General features: G+C 43.0%; 1 protein-coding gene across 4 annotated transcripts in view; it reads right to left on the reverse strand.

Moving 5' to 3' along the window:
- The window catches only part of ACBD5 (acyl-CoA binding domain containing 5), a 324,086-nt gene that overhangs the window by 17,658 nt on the left and 287,470 nt on the right, over positions 1-18,958 (reverse strand). For 2 of the 4 annotated variants that reach the window (XM_069211325.1, XM_069211323.1), the window contains 2 exons: positions 8,875-8,984; positions 5,022-5,052 (listed from right to left, as the gene is read on the reverse strand). In XM_069211325.1, the coding sequence (XP_069067426.1) occupies positions 5,037-5,052; positions 8,875-8,984 (126 nt within the window). In that variant the 3' untranslated portion in view covers positions 5,022-5,036. Of the gene's footprint in view, positions 1-5,021; positions 5,053-8,874; positions 8,985-18,958 lie in introns of those variants that run through there. The other 2 variants (XM_069211326.1, XM_069211324.1) reach the window with 1 other exon arrangement.

Here is an 18,958-nt window from a genome sequence, read left to right on the forward strand (position 1 = left end):
AAGGGCAGATTAAGGCTACCACTGCTATTTGCGGTCATGTAGGAACTTAGTAGTCTAGATAGGGCTATTAGGGACACAAATGAAACAATATGGTTGGACTCTTCTTGTGTTTCACTTTCCTGTTCACTGCTGTAATAATGCTTTGTTTCATTATCCTTATAATAGCAATTCATGCATAATTACCCTAAGCTGGAAATAGCAGAAAATGTCTGAGACACCTGAGGTGGTATGGGGTTGGGTGGAAGAACAAAAGGACCAATGGGGTCCTGGAGGACAAGTGAAGCTTGGTCACCAGGAGAGACCTCTTCTTTCATCAGCCATCCTGAAGAGGGAACATCCCAGGGATGCCACCGCATGACAAATGTGCCTCGTAAACTAGTTTCAGCATGATTCTGTGGAATCAGAAGATAATGAATCCTCCAATCATAAATTAAACTGAAGTTCCATCATGATGTTATTTGAGGGGGGCGATATTTACAGAATGGCACACTTGGCTGAATTTTGAAATTAAAAATATTAAATTGCACTACATAATCCTCTTTGTCTACCATCTATCTCAACTTTTCTGAGATCCCACTGAGAATAAGGTTAAAGACAGACAGAGGGCCTATGCAAAAAAACACAAATTCTGTATTTGTATGTTATTTTCTGATTTGTGACTGTCACAGACTTGAATCGCAATGCAGGATTTTGTTTCATTATAAAATATTGCAGCTTCAAAAACGATGTAGGTTACGAACAACAAATGGCTTACCATAATGCCAATAAAAAAATACAGAATAATGCCTTTTCCTGGGACCTTCACACCATTAATCAGAACTTCAGGCTTTCCCCCGCGATCATTCTTTAGTCTAGTGCTCCTTATGGGGAGTGGTTTTCACCATAGTTATAGCTGGATGGAGAACTAAAAGATTTTTCATTGTGTACATCAGATTTTAGTGTCTCTGAAGCAGCCAGGTTGTAAAAAGTAAAGATATTTCAATCAGCGGTTAATGTACAGGTCAACAGAGGGGACTCATATCAATTAAGGTCTTCAGAACTGCTCCCACAGGCCAGAAAGGGTTCGACATATGAAGCTTTTGCTGCATTTGCAAATGGTCTTGTTTCTGATGTACAAAGAGCAGACTGTGAGACAGTAACTTTTTACTGAATTGTAATTTGGGTTTAGCATTTCGGTATTTGGAAGGGGCGTATTGTGGGCGACCATCCTTAATAACGAATCGCAGTGTTCGGTATGAATGTTTAGTAAACACAGGTTTTGCAACCGAAATGCACTCGCAAACTATTTGCAAATGGGAAGTGGTCTCCAGGCTGAAGTATCTCCAATGGTCAACTGACTGACCTTCTGTTCTGAGCTACAGGGACACAACAAGCTCCATAGGCCTCGCTGCAACTGCGCAGCTGACTTGCTGCACTGGACCTGCTTTGACCTATAACTGGGCCGCCTGAGCCCTGCCGAAGGTATCTTTTTCAGGGGGATTAACCTGGTCCACGTACCTGGTCCACTCTCCATTACGGTGGGCCTGAACATGTGACTTTAACTTGTCTCACACAACATGATAACCATGAGTAGGGCTTTTTTGCCTTTAGCTGCTATACTTACCTGAAATCTTTGAAACTGCAAATCTCCGGTTCTACTGATTGAATTTTGTCGTTTTGGTGTCAAATAATTTATTAAATGTTACTTTATTTCTCTAAATTGGTGTTGATTATTCTTGTGTTTAAACTTTATTACTGTCAATGTGCTGCATGCTTACTTTACATGTTGCCTCTCAGTTAAGCCTGACTGTTTTTGTGCCTAGCTACACACAGGTTTAAGCATAGGTTAATTTAGGGCCAGATGTATCAAAGATTTTTGCATTTGCAAACGGTGCGAATCGATAAATTTCACTGTTTGCGAATGCAAAAGTGCCTTTAACGATGTATGAAAGGCATTCGCAGTGCAAATATAAGGAATTGCTAAAAAAGCTATTCCTTGCAACTGTGCCATGGATTTGCAGGTTGCATTCTGCGTATTGCAAATAGCAACACGAATTTGCGAATTGCATTCTGCGAATCGCAAATTGTGACCTGGATTTGCGAATTGCAGAATGCGAATTGCAAAATCATGTTGCTATTTGTGATATGCCAAATGAGATTCCCAAATTCCATGTCGCAATGCAATGCATCAACAGTTCGCAAATAGCGAATATTCGCAGAATGGCCTTTTGCACGTGCAATTTACCATGAAGTGAAATCAGGTGGTGAACAGGTGCAACCCATATAAAGAGGCCCAGAATGACTCTGCCTCTTTTCCACAATGGCTGCACTCTATGTGATGGCGAGGAGGATGAGGATCCTGGCAAGTTTGAGGAGACAGGAGCGCATTTTTAGAGTGCGCATTACCATTTTTGACCAGACAGAGGAGGAGATATATGATAAGTACAGGTTAAACTCTGCCATGATCCCTGACCTGATAGCTGATCTACAATCCATACTGCAGCGCAACACACACATGACCAATAGCATACCCACCCATGTGTAAGTATTATGCTCCCTGCACCTATTAGCCTCAGGGAGTTATCAAGGGGTCATAGCAGCAGCTGGAAGGGTCTCACAGAGTGCTCTCTCACGATTTTTCAATGTAAAAAAAAACCCTGCAAACTTCGCACTTGTATAGCGCCCTACTCACCCGTTAGGGTCTCAAGGCGCTGTACGCATACCACTGTGGAACCCCTCCTGGCTTTTCCCTGGGAAGTGCCCACTCCTGGGCAACCCCCAGGGTGAAGCCAGGCATCCAAGTGCTGTCAGGGACGTTGTGGAGATTAAGCAAGCTATTGCTCGGAGTTACAGAGTGGGACCCATTAATTAGAGTAGGCACCAAGGTGAGAATTATCTGGTTCAAGGGAATTGAGCCCAAGACCTGCTGAGGCCGGAATTGAACCCTGGTCCTGGACCAGATCTCTGTATCAGGGTCTGCCGCTCTAACCATTGTGCCACACTTCTCCACATTTCTCAATGCCATGCTGAGCATAATTCAACAGAGATAAGATTCCCCAAAACCCCACAGGAATTACTACAGCCAAAATTCGATTTCTATGAGATTGCCCAATTCCCACATGTAAGAGGAGCCATCAATGGGACATATGTAGCTATCTGTCCACCATCGGCCACAGAGTATGTTTATTGGAACCGTAAAAGTACACATTCCATGAACATACAAGTAATTAGCAATGCCTTCAACATTATAATGGATCTCGTGGCCAGATACCCAGGTACCACACATGACTCCTACATCTTTCGGCACAGTGGAATTTACACAAGACTACTTGCTGGGAAGTTTGGCGAAGGATACCTACTGGGTAATGTAATAGCTGACAATGTCGTATTGATATATATGTGATGTCACGGATAACAATTACTCATTTTATTCTCCTGTCATTGCAGGAGACAGTGCCTACGCCGTGCGGCCATTCATACTGACGCCCTTTCTGAGTCCTGCAATGGCAACCAAAAGGAGGCATAATGCTGCTCAGGGGACAACCCGCAGCGTTGTTGAGAGGACTTTTGGCCTGCTGAAGAGCAGCTTCAGATGCATACACAAGAGTGGTGGTGCACTACAATACAGCCCTGAAACAACATGCTAACTCATGGCTACATGTGCTATGTTGTACAACATAGCTACAACTAGGGGCATACCTGTAGAACCCACTGAGCCGGACTCAGATGAGGATGATGATCCCTTGCCACCCCTTCACCCAGCAGACAGAAGCAGTGCAGCAGAGGGCAGACAAAGACGTGCTGAGATCACGCGCAACTATTTCTGATGTAAGTAATGACAATACCACGTCTATTTTATGTATTGCTGTAGGTAGCATCTTTATTGCTTTGAATTCAGGTAATATATGTGTGATTAGGAGATAGCTATGCACTATCCACAAACAGGTGCGAGTAACAGTGTCACACTATTAGCATCATAGTATAACTGCTTTGCTACATGTTAAGCTAGTCCCCTGTAACCCTCAACATTACTTCCTACGTCCACGCACTCCACTTGAGTGCTCAGTGGCCTCGGTGGCAACTCTTGTAGCAGGTTCAAAGACAGTATTGTGTCTGGTACTGCGACGCCTAGGATCCATCACAGGGGCTGTGAGACTGCTGAGGCTAGAGAGCTCCTCACTACCCCCACCACCCAGATCACTGTTTGTAGCACTCCGTGCTGTCTGCATTGTCTCCAAAACATTGGTTATTTGCACCAATCATTGTACAACGTCCTTACTGCAATGTGCCATCTCCACTTGCATGCCCACGGCACGTTGTGATATCAAGGCAGTTGTGGTAGTAAGCCGATTGACAGATCTGCAGAACCCATCCAACCTGCCCATCAATTGGTGATGGCGCCTACAGTGGCTGACATGCTCCTGCTGCATCACAGTGCAGAGATCCCTAATGGCGTTTGTCATTTCCTTTGCGTTTTCTGCTGCTGCTTGCTGTCCCTCATGCAGCTTGCACATGCTTTCATTAAGAGACTCGAACTGCTTGTGCATTACTCCCATGTTTTCACTGAGAGACTTGAACTGCCTGTGCATTGCTCCCATGTTTTCATTGAGTGCATCCACCTGCTTGTGCACTGATCCCATGTTGTCATTATGAGACAAACTGCCTGTGCACTGCGTCCATGTTATGATCGATTGACACCAACTGCCTGTGCATTGACCTCATGTGTTTACATTGCAAGCGCTGCACTTTCAGCATGGAGCCTCAAGGCCGCCAAGGAGTGATAGGCCCTCACCTTCCTCTGTGCACTGTCTGCCTGCTTCGGGGCACCTCCTGAGAGGAGTGGACGGACTCTGGGGCAGGGACTGCTGTCTGTCTGTGCTTCTAGCCTCTGGGGGTGGTGTGGATTCTTCATCGGTCATTTCATCAGAGTCCAGGTTATACTCAGGGACAGGTAGCACTCTTGCCCTGCGTCTAGTTGGTGCATGTGTGACTCACTGGTGTTTGAGTCGGTCTGTGGCTGAGTTTTGCTATCCCCCACATTTCCAACTTCTGCTGCGTCAGGGCCCAGAACACCTGCAACAACAATATGCAGCATGTCACTTTTGAATAATGCTCAAATAGTTGCATAATAGTATTAAATGTACACTGGCATAGTATCACTGAGAGTCTTTTGTGTTGTTTCTCTATTTGGTTTAACACTATCTTGCTATTTATGTGGTATTTGCACTTCAGTGGTGTGGACTACCACTCCCACAAGGCATTGTTGTGTTGTATGTAAGATGTGGCATGGACTACTTATCACACTGCATAGTGCCAATAGCTATTTTCTAAGGGGCATTTGTACATGCACATATGTGGAAACACATCATTACTGCCCTTACCTTTGCTGGTGCTGGGTGTGCCTGAGGTGTCAATGTTAGGGACCCCTCTGACAGCTTCAGGAAGCAGTGTCGACTCAACCATGTCTTCTATTGGTGTAGACAGTGTCTGAGTGGGTGGTCTACTCCGGTGCTCCTTGCCTCCTTTAGCCTGCTGGCTACCCTCTCTTTGGCATGTGAATGCAAGTTGTACCATCACTTGCGTATCTCCTCGACGGAGCACTGCGCAACACCCACTGCACATATTTTGGTCTGGATGTCTGACCACAGTTTCCTCTTCTCACTTTCAGGTACCTGTAGTGAGTTCTTCCCAAAAAGTGTGTTGTGAGTCCTGACCACCTTCTCAGTGAGCACCTCCAATTCCTGCTCACTGAATTTTAGTTTCCGATTCCTGTCACCTTTCTCCTTCACATTCCCATCAGTACCATGTTCCTGTTTGGTTCTGGCTGGCTCTCAAGGCTGCCTCACAGGTGCTGGGCTGTGTCTCTCTGCCTGCTCCTGTGGGTGGGGCTTCTGGAAATAGCATGGGCTGACTCGCTTCCTGGTTGTGATATCATCAGGCTGTTCCGGGTTGCCGTTTTCGCAATTTGCAAATACTGATTTGCTATTTTTTGCGATTCGGTATTTGCTGCAACCCGCAAATTGCGATCGCAAATTTTAAGCAATCGATATTACCGACTCACAGTTTTCAAACATCCCATATTGCATTTCTAAAATAGCGATTTAATAAAATTAGTTATTTAAGAAATGCAAACTGGGAGCTTGATACATCTGGCCCTTAGTGACTTTTGTGGTTCATTTTGACACAGATTGTGGTTGTTGCTTGAGAAGGGCTTAACCCCTCCCACCCCCACCAACTTCCCAATTTCTCACAGCCTCCAAGAGCTTCAGGCAGGGAAAAGGTAACTTTCTAAACATTACTTTTCCTTAATATTTATTCAACTTCACCAATGAATTGGGCTTTTAATAACTATGACAAATAGCGTTTGAATGGTGTTTGTGGCTATTTCCAGTTTAAAATCACAGATTAAAGTTCATAATCTGAACTTTTATTTTTTGTAAACTCCAGCTATGTACTTGCCAGTGAAAATAGCTTTTGAGGCAGAGCCACTGGAGGAACATGCTTATTTTAATTTTGCATCTGTTTTACTTTTAAATATCAGGCACCCCACCATGTAGGTGAGAACATGTACCAATAGGTGACTTAATAATACGTAAAAGCAGGGTAGCCGTCTGTCAAAAAGGTTTATTTAGAAAAGTCAGTACAACAGCTTTAAGAATACTGCAATGTGGATACACAGGGTTTGTAGTGGATGGAACAATCAGTGCTGCAATACACAAAATACATTAAACTTTCCATGCCATGTGAATTTTTGCACTACAGCCTATGTCCTTATAAGAAATCTAAATATTCCAATTGGGGTCAAGCCAATTTTGACATGTTTAAGAGGCACGTTTCTCCTGGTTAGCAGTGGTAAAATGGGAAGAGTTCTAAGTCTAGCAAAACAGATAGGGCCAAAAGGGGAGGGAAGCTACACATAGGATGGTCATTCCCTACACATTGCATATTTAGAATAGGCCCAGAAATTAAAAATGAAGCATAAAGCTGCAGCCCTGGGGGCTATTCTGGCTTTGTGAACAGTTATGTTGAAATGGGCTACAGGAGAAAAGAGTCAATTGAAAAATACAAGGAGGGATAATAAATTGACTTTAGATCTAGCGGTCTGGATAGCAATCATTCAGGAACAATCTAATCCTCTTGTGCAAGCATCCTCCCTCGAACACCAGACCACCATAAGCTCATGGGGATCACTTACTAACTAGATTATTTGCCTAGGAGAATAGTATTAACCATCAGTGGTGGCATGGCACAAGGAGAAAAAAAATGCTAGCATTGCTTGACAAAAACCTGAGTATATTTTTATGCATAATTCCATTAAGAAGGTTCTTTGATAAATACATCAAACGAGCAACACATGAAACATATACAAGAGGCAGGGATCTATAATTGCTGAAAAATATGTAGAGTCAGTGAGTGGAAATTAAAAGACTGTCAGACTTGGTATATATGTGAAAATATGTGGGTTTAGGGGCAAATGTCCTAAGTGCACAAATTGGTATTGCTGCCTTGTTTAAAGATATAAAACAAGAGAATCATTTATTAAAAATGCATATCTGACCACATAATATTTTTAAACTCTGTTATTTAATTATATTGAGGTGAGATGGGTAATAAGAAAATATATTCACTCAGATCAGATATTGGCATCCTCTTCATCCTTTACCAGCCAAATTTACTAATGCTCACTCAATGAAGAGCTCATGACAGTCCATTGTTTGTGTAAAAGATCCTGAAGATGTGAAAACAAGGCAAAGTACTCACTTTCCCTTCAGGGATGAACATTTTTCAATGTAGTATGATATTTTGTCGAATAAAAGGTGGTGGCGCAAGACGAAAAGGGGAAGATTCTGCCCTCATTGTTCTTATCTGGTCAATACAAAATCACTGTTAATTCTAGGGCATAAGGAAAGACAATCCTGCAGGCATGCTATCATATACGTTAATGTAGGGAACTAGATGAAAGATCTATCCACATTGGCATCACACACTGTAGGATGTGACGAGGTGAACAAGCCTACCTTGAGGCTTTTTTCCCTTAATTTGCAACCAAGGTAGGGTAAATCTTTAAACCAGATTATACAGTTCTACAAAGTATCTGCTATTGTTGGATCTTATATGGGGTCACACATGAGCTATAAGATTGTACTTTGCAGCCATGCTTCCACAGAAAAAAGTAAATCATTCCCTCAAGTTCTGGTTAGAGATGTAAATATTGATAGGATCTCTGTCCATTGTTGGAAGCACCATCTCGGTATTGGACCCTCGGTGTCTGGTTAAATTGTTAGAAGCTTTGAAGGAAAAATGTTTGTTACAACAGTATCAAAGTTAAGAAAACATGTCAACCTGGATCCTGACAATGCTTGCCCATGGAGTATGATCCAAACAATACTTAGTGAGGCATTCGCTTTAGGAGGACAGTCATGCTATCTCAGATAGGCTAGTGTGCAGCACCCAACACAGATACACAAAGGCCATGACATGCTAAGGAGGTGTCCTATTTTATCTTATTGAGCTGGATCCCACTTTAAAAACCACGTCTCCGTAAAATTATAACAGGCAGGTGTTGCACATAGTTTCATATTGAGCACTTTTCAATGTGTGAGAAGTGCTGGCTACTGATATAGGTTACATGATTCCAAGAGTGTTATAAAAAGCAATGTGCCACACATTAATGACATGGCTCTTCAGTCTGAACTGAATACAGTAGAAAAGAGTAAGGCAATATGCCCTCAAACTTAATATCAGAACACTATCAATTCACAATTGAAAAAATAATGCGAAGGGGCAAAATCAGTTTGCCCGAATAAGCTAAATAAAAGTACCTGTAAGTAATAAAGTCTAGAATAAATCATGGCAATAAAATAAGATACAGGAAAGAAGCAAAAATATCCTTACCTTCTCCTTCTTTGAAGATACACATGCACCAACCACTGAGCAATGAAAGGCCATGTAAAGGCAAATGCTAACATGCCCGGCGACATCTCAAAAGGCCACCAAGATGGTTTCTATGCAACAGAAAAAAAATAATATGCATTGTTTTTGTTTACATTCATGCACAAACACAAATAATTTAGCTGAGCTCAAAGTGTACTAATAATAACTCAAGCAAGAAGTTTGATATCAGAAGTAATGAAATGAGCACCCAAGTCAAAATATGGCCTACATCCATTGTGCTGCTTCATGAAATTATTTCCTCAACATTCAAACAAGCTCTAAAAAAAGATTGAAATGTAAAAGATAGAGAAGCATTCAACTTGAGGTGTTTTGTACACACCTACTCTATACAGGCAAATAACAGTTGTGCGCACATGGAGTGCTCACAGCCTTATCTTCAGGACATGGAATAACCTAATTAAACAATTTGTTTAAAGACTCCATTCACAGAATGGGCAGAACCTAGTAGACAAGGGGAACTGGTCAAGTCAGAGACAATTAATGGCTGTGCACCTCCACCACCATCTCACAATACAGTTGAGGACTTTATCTTAACGACTCCAAAAAGCCACCAGCATTGCCGGCTCCCACATTTGGGGCAGTGGCAGTTATGAGGTGTGTATGAAACCAGTCCACAGCCACTATTTTCTTACCTGAGTAGACCTGCACAGTTCCTGAGGAGATACCTAATGGGAGGTCAGGTCCAGAAAAAACAGGTAAGGGGTCAAGGAACATCTGGCATCTATTCTAAATGCTAACATACAAACCTCACCAAGAGAGGAGGTGATGCATCTATGCAGGAGTGGGAAAAGACAGGTCAACAGTTTCGGCATCACAACAGCAAAGAACCCAAGAGAATGCACTCAGCTGACCAATATCTCACAGGGAAAGTGTGGATACTTAAACAGCTAATCCAAAATTAAACTCACCTTACAGCAGGTGAAAACCACAATCCTGTCAGCAGTATTTCTCACAAACACTGTCCTTCATTTACAGGCAATTTAGGTTCATAGGATAGGAAGTCACCCCTTACAAGTACATGTTCGAAAGGGGCAGGGGAGAAGACACACAACAATCCAATAATATTTGTCAGGGTTCTAGTTTCAGATACATAACAATATATATTTATACATCACAGGGTCTACAGAAGATGAGAACCAAATAATCAACTAAAAACACTGTTTTAGGGATATTCTTGGACATATCACTTTCACTGGACAGCAGTGCCAATGTTCACTCACACTCTCTATTCCATGTCATGCGTGGCTCTCCAGTTCCCCTATATTTTTTCAAAACTGCTTTATACAACGTCTGCTTTCATACAATATCTTTCAGTCAACATACGCCAATCCATGTTTACCTGGGGGACCTTAAACCCCAACCCCAACCCCATTCCCTAAAAATATCCATCCTAGCCACAATTAGTCCCAGATCATAGAAAACCTTCAAAATATTTCAGTGGTACATCTTCACTGCAGATGCCCTGGTGCACTGATTTTAAAATTAAATGTCCTCATTTTGACCATTTATTCCATTTCTTCTTTCCAGTATTTTCTAATTTAGGGCATTGCCAAACCATATGAAAAAAGGGGTGCTGCCCAGAGCTCCTCCAGTGTGTTCCAGACCTCTGCCATCTTGAATGCAGAGGTGAGGGCACAATGGAGGCCTCCGAGTGGCCAGTGCCAGCAGGTGACATCAGAGACCCCTCCTGATAGGTGCTTACCTGACTAGGTGACCAAACCCCCTCTCAGGACTATTTAGGGTCTCTCCTCTGGGTGTTTCTTCAGATTCTGATTGCAAGACTCCAACAGGAATCCTCTGCATCCTTTACTTCATTTTCTACCGACTGATCAACTGCTGACGGCTGCAGGAACCCTACAAAACTGCAACAAAGAAGCAAAGATGACTTTTGCAACCTTGTAACTTCAGCTCCTGCCAGTAACTGCACCAGTTTCCAGGTTGTGCATCCTCCGAGGACTGCCTGTATTGAGCCTGCACCAGAAGAACCGAAGTAATCTCCTGTGGAGTGACAGAGTCACTTCCCTGCTTCAGCAGGCACCTCTCTGCAGCGGCGACCGGTGCTGTGGGTCCCCTCGCCTGATGACAGGTGTGGAACCTGGACCATGGGTTGTGGACTAAAGTGACCCTCACTGTCCAAAGGTCCAAATGTTTAAATTTGGTGGGGGTAAGAGCTTGCCTCCCCACGCCAGACAGTACCCCAGTGCACTGCGTGTTTTGCAGCTGCTAGGGCTTGTGTGCGACCTTCCAAAAAGTTCTTTGTGCACAGCACAGCCCAGGTCACCAGCACTCTATCCTGCGATGCACAGCTCCCTGAGTGGTTCTCCGCATGGGATCCCTTTGTGTAGTGCTGCGTGGACCACCATTTTCACATCCTTTGTCTAGGTGCTGTGGGACTCCAGTAGGTGCTGCCTGGTCTTCTGAGGGTTCTCTGAGTTGCTGAGAGCCCCCTCTGTCTCCCTCTCCTGGGTAGAGGTCACTTGGTCCGTCCTGGTCCCAGGCAGCTCCATCTTTTGCCAACTGCGTATTTTGTATGAGCCAAGGCTTGTTGGCAGAATCCAGCGATGCAAATCAGACTGCATTCATCCATCCGGCGTGGGACATCTTCTGCACCAACCAGGAACCGGCATCTGTCTTCTTTGGTGCAATACTGACTTTGTCTTCTCACCGGTGGTTCTTCTTCTGCACCTTTATCCGGGTTAGCAGGGGCTCCTGTTCTCTCTGGACTCTTCAGTGCTTCTTGGACTTGGTCCCCTTCTTCCACAGGGCTTCAGGTCCAGGAATCCATTGTTGGTGTCTGGTAGTCTTTTCTGGTTGTTGCATTATCATCTATCACGATTTCTAGTGTGTTTTAGGAAACTTACTGTGTTTTACTCCTGCTTTCCTGGGCTCCCAGCACCCTTCTACACACTACACTTGCCTAGGTGGGAAACCAACTTTCACTTTCCACTATTTTAGTATATGGTTTGTGTTCCCCCTAGCCCCATTGCAACCTATTGTGATTTTCACTGTTTGCACTATTTTCTGACTATTTACTTACCTGGTTTTGGTTATTAGTGTATATATTGTGTAATTTACTTACCTCCTAAGGGAGCATAGTCTCCAAAGTATTTTTGGCATTGTGTGACTAAAATAAAGTAGCTTTATTTTTGGTAACACTGAGTATTGTCTTTCATGTGTGTGAGTACTATGTGACTACAGTGGTATTGCAAGAGCTTTGCTTGTCTCCTAGTTCAGCCTTGGCTGCTCTGCCTACAGCTACCTCTAGACAGCCTGGCTTCAAGACACTGACTACATTTCACTAATAAGGGATAACTGGACCTGGTGTAAGTACCTTTGGTACCCACTACAAACCAGGCTAGCCTCTTATAGAGAGACAGGCAGAGACGGCTGTAAAGTGGAAGTCTTTCTCAGCCCTCTTCTTCTTGGTAGCAGGCACTGGTAAATTGATGGCCTCTTCAAAGGAAAGGTGTCTCTTTGATGCAGAAGGCTTGGTAAAAACAGTTTTAATCATAATAATAGTTTCTGATTGGCATTGAATTGTTGCTTCATTTTATGGAGGATGGTCTCTACCGAAGTACTCCGTTCCGAAGTTGGTGTGGCTTTAGTTTTTTTCGGTTCTGAAGTGGTCTTGTGTTTCAGATCCAAAACGGTGGATGCCAAAACTGCTTGTGGTGGTTTTCTCAATGCCGAAGCAGTCAGTGCCGACTGCATGACAGAGGTGGTTGGTGCCGAAGGTGGAGCTGATCGGCTTGGCACAGAGGTGGTCGGCTTAGGCTTGTGTTTCAGTGCCTAGAGTGGGGCATCCAAATCTGTTTTTCGGTGCTGACCATGACCTGTCAGCAGTGGTGGCCCAGTAGCACTGGAACTTGGACGTTTCTTAGGCAGGACAGGGGTTTCTGTACTTACAGTACATTGCGATGGTGGGAGATCTTCCTTTTTGAGGTCTACCTCTACCTCAGAGTCCTCAATCGAAATGGTCTACTCCTCAGCCGCAGAGGCCTCTTTTAGCTCTTCTTCCTACTTCGGTACAACATCCTGGTACTGGAAGTTGTCGGGTGTATCTTCGAACTCCTGTCTCTGCTATTCTCTACGGCATGCTTTTCTGTCCTGTAGAGTCTTCTTAGATCAAAAGGACTGACAAGCCTTGCAGTCCTCCTCTCTGTGGTCAGGAGAAAGACAGATTGCAGACCTGATGTTGGTCGGTCTGTGGGAACTTTGCGTGGCACCTTGGACAATAACGGAAAGGAGTAAGTTCCATTAGCAGATCATTCTCGAGCATGGTACCCCAGGACAGCTGTTATTCCATAATGCTTTATGTTCTTAAGCAGTTGTTGGGCCTGTCAACACATTTCAGCGTACATAGTCTTGATAGTGCCATATATATTCCCTGGACCCCATCCTCCGGGGCCCTGTCATGTCACCCACTGTTCACGATGGAGACCGCAGGGGGGAGCCTCAAGGACCCCACCGTCCCATTTGGCTCCCCGCTTGATGCAGGAGCAAGCACTGCTTTTGCACATAGGGAGCTGCTAAGCCCATGGGGTGTGCACCCTGGGACATAGCAGGAGCCGGCTCTGGGGAGTGGTGATCCCCAGGGCTCTTATTGGCTCCACGAAGGTGGCCCCCTCAACATTTTAACTTCACCCCAGGGATGCGGGCGGGAAGGGAATACAGCTCCTCCCTTAAGTGCATTAACTTGCCCCGGAAGGTGGTGATCAATGGGGCTGGGGGTCCACAATGGACCCCATATATCATTTTATTTCAGCCTCAGGGAGGTGGCGGTCCCCAGGGATGCTGGGGAGCCACACAGTCCTCCCTTAATTGCACGGACTTGCCCCGGGGAGGTGGTGTCCCTGGAGCGGAGTTTCACAATGGACACCCTACATCATTTTATTTCAGCCCCTATGAGGTGGTGGTCCCCTCCTCCCTTATTTGCAATTTATTACCCCAAGGAGATTGTGGTCCCCAGGGCTGGATGTACATCAATTTCTTTCAGCCCTGCGGTGGTGGTCGCCCCCCCTGTTATAATTAAGCCATTTTGCCCTGGGGAGGTGGTGGTCCCCGGGACGCAGGTGGGACGTGCGGCCCCCGCATCATACTGAATTTAAGCCTCGGGGAGGTGGCGGTTCCTAAGCTATAAATAAGCCCAAAGGGGGAGGAAGGGGTGTTGCCCCCACCTTCTTTATTTTTCAAAGGCCCTCGGGACGTGGCCCACCCAGGGACTTTATTAAAACAAGCTCAACAGGCCACACTTTTGTTTTTTTTTATTGTTACACATTTGCGGCAAATATTTTAAACATAAAATGCTTTTTTGACCTGGTGGGGTCCCTCTAGAACCCCAACACCAGTTCTAAGGGGATCAGGAAGTCCCTACTATGATCCCCTTTCTTGCTACCTTTTTTCTGAGACTCAGGCTCAAGATGCCTGCCAACACTTCCTAGTTGAAGTGTAGACCGCCAATCAGATCTCAGCATGAGATCGGGAGTATCCATGAAGCCTTCGCATCTCTAGATACCTATATTTATTTTTCTTTTAATATCTCAAAAACTACTGGACAGATTTACACCACACAACAAAAAAAGCTTTTTTCTGCACCAAAAGCGACCTTTCTGTCTAATTTGGTATATTCCAGAAGTAGTGCCACGTCCGGCACAAAGAAAGTCAGCACTCCAGGATGTATTTACTGCAACAAAATCTTATTAAAGCTGGCGCATTTCAACCTTCTTGTCTTTGTCAAAGCCTAATTACACATGAATGTGCACCATTCTCTTAAAATACAATGATGCAAAGAACATAAAAAATGGACTATCACAATAGTCAGGCTGTATAGATGTACGTAAGTTCCTATACAGAAATTAACAAAATTGCATCTGATCTCATTGCTTAACTGAACTCCTGCCATTTCATGCAATCGTCAATCAAGATCCTCACGGTTGAGAAGAGGACGGTTGGCCAGATTCCATGTCTTAGTACTGAAGTCTGAGCCAGCGCTTAACCAATCCATACACCCTACAAACCTCTGATGTTGTGCGGATCCCAAAAGAATGGTGGTGGGGGCCAGAAACTCCACAATCTACAAATTGTAGTCCTTCAAAAACTGATCCTTTCCACATCGGTTTTCTTTTTCTATTCATATCATTCCTATTACCGGTAATTCTTTTGTGGCCCTTATTGCAGCATTGGGTGATATACATACACATTCCATGAGGTTTCATTTTTCTTTTCTTTTTGGATGAGATTCAATTTTGTTAATTTCTTTATGGGAACTTACATAAGTCTATACATTATGACTATTGTGATAGTCTGTTTTTTATGTTCTTCGCGTCATTTCTTGTGTTTTAAGGGGATGGGGCACATTCTGTGTGTAATTAGCCTTTGACAAAGACCGGAAGGTCGAATCACATCAGGCTTACTAAAGATTTTGTTGTGGTGAATACATCCTGGAGTGTCGACTCTCTTTGTGCCGGACACGGCACTACTTCTGGATTCTAATGAAGCCGGTTCTGCACCCACTGTCGTGCATTGATCCTGTGTGGTGGGAGTGGTCGGTTTTTGAAGGAAGACAATTTGTGGATATATATATATATTTGTACATCTGTGAGGTTGACAGTTCATTTTCCATCCGTAGTTCCGCTAAAGTTTTCACTCTATTGTGCGTCTAAACAGCTCTCGTCCTCCTTGTAATGCATATAACTTCCCATTTTCAAAAACCCTCATTTTCTCTCACTTCCTTAACTGTATAGCTTCCCCAGAATGGTGTTTCTAATGTCAGCTTACCTTTTCAACCAGTCTTTGTTCCTGCAGTGTGTCACTTTGTGCATGCTTGGGTCATGGTAACTGTTTAGGTATGCTTGCATCGGATAATCTCACCACATACCGCTGTCGGCCCTTCACTCCTCTGCTCTTTCTCATTAAGGGTTTCTGCTGTAGTGTAAATTCCTAGTCATTCACTAACATTAGTTGAGAGGGCGAGTAGTACTCTCGCCAGTCAGGCAAAGCTATCCCACCCTCGTACAAACACAACTATAACATTTCTAAAGATATTCTAGATGTCCCACAGAAAGTTACATTATATTTCATTTATCTGTATGAACATGGACTCAGGGACCCGAACAAGATACTTTGTAGTACGTCTAACAGTGAACATCTTGAACATAGCTGCTCTTTCCAATGTTGAGATGGGCACCAATCCCCAATGTCTCACATCCCGTCTACATTTTGCAATATGTTTCTGAAAGTTTAGATCTTTGAGAGTCCTCTGTCACTTGTTACATGTATTCCAGGATATTTAAATGTTGTGAATTCAGTTTGTAATGAACAAAACATTATATTAACAGAAGTCTCCGTGGTTAATTGTTATTAGATGGCTTTCCCCAGTTCATGGTTAATCCAGAATAACGGCCAAACATAGCTAAAGATACATAGGAGCCTTTCTACTGATGGCAGCATGTATGCTAAAAATATATAAAAACAAGTGATCTGCATATAAAGATACAAGGTCCTCCCATTTTTCCATCCATCTGAGCCGCTTATAGAGAAATCCCCTAGCACCTTGCAGGCCAGGGCAAACTGGATTGATGAGAGAATACAGCCGTCAGTTCTTAACTTCAATTGAAATGGTCTACACAGCATCCCACTGATCCTAACTGTGACCATTTATACTTTATAGAGTAATGACAACAAGTCCCTTATTTTGAACAGAAAGGGCTATTAAATAAAGTCAAATTTAAATTCTGCTTATATTACCAGGACTAGTCGGTTCTCTCACTTCATTTACCAATGTCACTTTTTACTACAATCATCTGAAAATGTACTATGTCAGGCTTTATGACATCAGGCCTCATTGATCAATATGCACTAACCTCTCTATCACCCTGCACATTCTGTTTGCAAAGACATTTGCCAGGACCTTAGTTTCCACAATTACCAACAAGATAGGCCTAGGAGAAGAACATTCATTAGCTTGCTTACCCGTTTGAGGATCAATATTACTGTGGCTTTCCTACGTTTGGGGATAAAAATTCATTTTTCCTTGGTCTCTTCATATATATGCCTCACAATACTGACCATTCTTTAAGAGAACTCTAAAACAGTATTTGATACCACTGATAATTTGTAGATTGGATACCAGCAAAGTGATTGCCAGTAGTTTGCGAACAGTTTATATGCTGCATGGATTATGAGAACGAGATTTCAGAGCTGAGGATGATCAGCAGGTGCTAGTCTCTATAGATTTTATAGGAGTGGATCTTAAATGCATTTATATTCTGCTGTTTTATTTTGTACACTGGCAATGAATTTAACTGTTTTATATGCTTATTGTAAGGGGTAATATCCTGTATAAACTACATGTGATTGATTGATAACTCTATGGGAAGTCTATTCGAGCTACACTTTCTGCTGCTTTTTCATTGTACTATAGCCTCCCTTATTTCTTGCTCTATTATATATGCCTGTAGGGCTTCTGTACAATTCAAGTGTGGACTAGGCAGATCCCTAAAAAATTAATCTAGTGAAGCCTGTTAACTCTCCAGCCATGAGTGATAAAGAGACTGATATTCCTACATTGTGTGTTCCTTTTTTATCACTGTTCGCCAACACCCCTTGGATCGACCTGGAGCTTTCTTCATACCTATTAAGCCATACAGGCGTCTCCCTGTTTTGTTCCCTACATCATACTATCTGTTCTGTTATGTAATTAGAGGAGGGTAAGCCACTGAAACTTAAGCAAGGCTCAAGCCTGGCTCTGGCCCAGCTTGTCATCCCATTGGAACTGCAAGCTCATAACAAGCGGAGATTTCATGTGGCTTTCCTGGTCACCCTTGCTCTACCCTTATGCACCAGGGTAAAAACAAAGCATTAATATTTAAGGTAACAAAGACAAATAGATATCCATTTACTGGCTGATCTGAGCAAAATGAAACCAGAAAACCTGAATTAATCAGTTTCCATGATTAACTAAATTTCCCCCAATCACTATTTCCCTTCATTTTCAGGTTAGAAAGCACCCTCAAATAAGCAAGTTTAGAATACCAGCTGGACAAAACCTATTGTGTTTGAATGAACAGACTATAACATCGCTCCATATATATGAATATGGGCCATGTACAAGGTTCACATGGCAATTGTCTTGCCCCCTAGTTCACTAATCACACTGTTGCCATGGTGGGTGCAGGAATGGTTGTAAGTTAATGTTGAAAAACTAATCGCTTTTACTTCTCATTGCAGTGCTATAGTGAGAATCATTAATATCAAAGCTCCCACATGCTAAAGTCTGCTCTAATGTCAAAAAAGTGTATTTCTTTATCACATTTTACATGATGTTTGTTGTATTATTTATATGACAAACATTTTAGGACTTGGCTCATGGATGGTCTCTAAGAGCCATGTCAGGCCATTGGCTCAGCTTTGTGGCTCGGCCTGCTAAGTTCAATGGGAAATTTGTTGCTTGTAAGTGACAGAGTGCTACCACATCATGCTTTAGTAATGTATTAATTAAAAGTGAGAGTCTAAACATAAACTGAGAAACACTCCTATCCCAATGGCAATGCTCTTAGTAAACTAAGAGGCAAGTCAGGGATCATATGTACCCTATATGTGGGCTAGATTTTTATTATACATAAAGCAAACGTTTAGTCTATTTAATCAAACTAAAGAGCTTTTGTGTACAGCAGAAATGCTAAACTCACATATTGAAGGTGCACACATGTGAGAATGAAGAAAACGGTGCTCTGTAAAACAAAATATTTGCCTAGGATTACACTTTGAGACCAGTTTACAGGTCTAGTACATTTCAGTTAGGTCAAGCAGATTATTCATGTTACTCAACCTTCAGGTCTGGTAAAAATGTTATGATTTTTCAAAGTCTGATCAGATAATATATAATTACTAGTTAGAAGGTTATGTTGAAAGTGTCTGGTGAGAATGGAACAATATACAGTTGCAACTTTGACTCTGGGTCTGTTAAGATGTCAGAATGAAAAATTACTTTAGGAGATACATATGTGGATTTTCTAGCAGATTC

The sequence above is a fragment of the Pleurodeles waltl genome, chromosome 10 (assembly GCF_031143425.1).
Source record: "Pleurodeles waltl isolate 20211129_DDA chromosome 10, aPleWal1.hap1.20221129, whole genome shotgun sequence".
NCBI lineage: Eukaryota > Metazoa > Chordata > Amphibia > Caudata > Salamandridae > Pleurodeles > Pleurodeles waltl.